Below are 1,578 nucleotides of genomic sequence, written 5' to 3'. Positions count from 1 at the left end.
ATTATATCAAGAAATTTGGAGGCACGGCAGTGTCGCTGCGCGTGGCTTAGCGTCGAGACACTACCGTATCTCATTTAAGCGATTTAAAAAAAACAAAAAATACTTAATCCATCTACCGGGTATTCGTACGTAATGTGCAGGAGCTCTCGAACGTTGCTCATTTTTAATAATTTTTATATAATTTTAAAACTGTCACACACACTTAGCTCTGCGTTGCTCTCGATCACAGACTGACGCTGAGAAGCATTCTTCGCTGCAGCGAAGCTACACCAAGCATATTTTTTTTACAGATGATACGTGACAATAAGCACATTTTAAACTTATAAAAACGATTCAAAACCCAAGGTGTTTTATTAACTTCCTATTGTCGACGAGAAAATGTCCCTTGATACTTAGATCGATTTTATGAGTTTGAAACGTGCTTGTTGTCATGTATCACCGAACCACGTCCAGACTGTATTTATTAACTAACCAATATTGTCTAGACAGAATTTTCTCTTTTTGGTTTGCAGTTTTAGTGTCACGCGTTGACGTTGTAAATTTTTGTTGCTACGGATCAAACGATTCTAAATAAATATTGTTTTACTTATAGTTCTATATCGCTGGGAAGGTTTCTAAGAACGCATACACGATTCGCAACGAACGTTACGAGAAGCGCCGATTGATGCTGTTTATATAAACGGAATGCGTCGAGGCATAGGATAGAATGGATGGGAAGTAAAGAAAGTACGTAGTAATGCGAACGAAAAAATTTTTTATTCACGTTACACAGATTTTTCGTACGTATTAAAAACTAAAGCTAATAGCTCGCAATCGACGAGTTGATGCTCATTGAAGACGTCACTATCGCGTATAGCGTTCGCGGACGAGATATTGGAGAATCGCGTATATTTGGCATCGACCGTATCGACGAGTCGGACTAATCGTTCGAACGTTACATCGATACACCCTTCAAACTTGAACATACGGTTTAGCGTCGTTTCGGTTATCATCATGTGAAGAATCGAGACGTACTAGCGTAACATCATTCAGCTTGCAAACTCTGACGGTTAGCGGCCCAACGCTTATAAAATTGTCCTTGTATTTGTTTCGCAGCATCTTGTAAATATTCCATCGCTGCTCATAGAGGTCCTTCCACGTTTCGAGAGACAGCGACAGTTCGTGTCCGCGATGATCTCCCAGAGCGATCTCCACGTAACTCGGTGGACCAACGTTGATTCCAATTTCCAAATACTTGTAACTCGTATTCGTCAGGTCGTAACGTCTGCTCAGTAAGCGCACCGCGCGACGCTTCATGCTGTGTAATGCAATTATGTTGTAAATAATGTTGGAAAAACGTTTTTTGTATATAGAATGTTAAAACTTACACGTTATATTCCTCTTCACGTCGTTCGATGCGCTGCTTTCTTTGGTAGAGAACATTTTTTAACCGTTCTTACAAGCAGGTATCGCAAGACTGATCGCATCCATGTAAATTGTGTATGTATATAGTCTGAAATCGAAGAGGGGATAGCCTCTCCCTATTTCCAAGAATTGTGAACGTGTCGCGACACGTTTTATAACGTATTTCCTTTGTCT

General features: G+C 40.2%; 1 protein-coding gene across 1 annotated transcript; it reads right to left on the bottom strand.

The window, feature by feature from the left end:
* Positions 1–951: 951 nt before the first annotated feature.
* LOC108721836 (uncharacterized) lies at positions 952–1,296 on the bottom strand. Its single transcript, XM_018446609.1, has one exon. It carries the CDS (start codon positions 1,294–1,296, stop codon positions 952–954), a length of 345 nt encoding a protein of 114 aa, XP_018302111.1.
* Positions 1,297–1,578: the final 282 nt, after the last annotated feature.

The sequence above is a fragment of the Mycetomoellerius zeteki genome, unplaced genomic scaffold, assembly GCF_001594055.1.
Source record: "Mycetomoellerius zeteki isolate Tzet28-1 unplaced genomic scaffold, Tzet1.0 scaffold184, whole genome shotgun sequence".
NCBI lineage: Eukaryota > Metazoa > Arthropoda > Insecta > Hymenoptera > Formicidae > Mycetomoellerius > Mycetomoellerius zeteki.
This window is presented reverse-complemented; position numbering and strand designations above follow the sequence as displayed.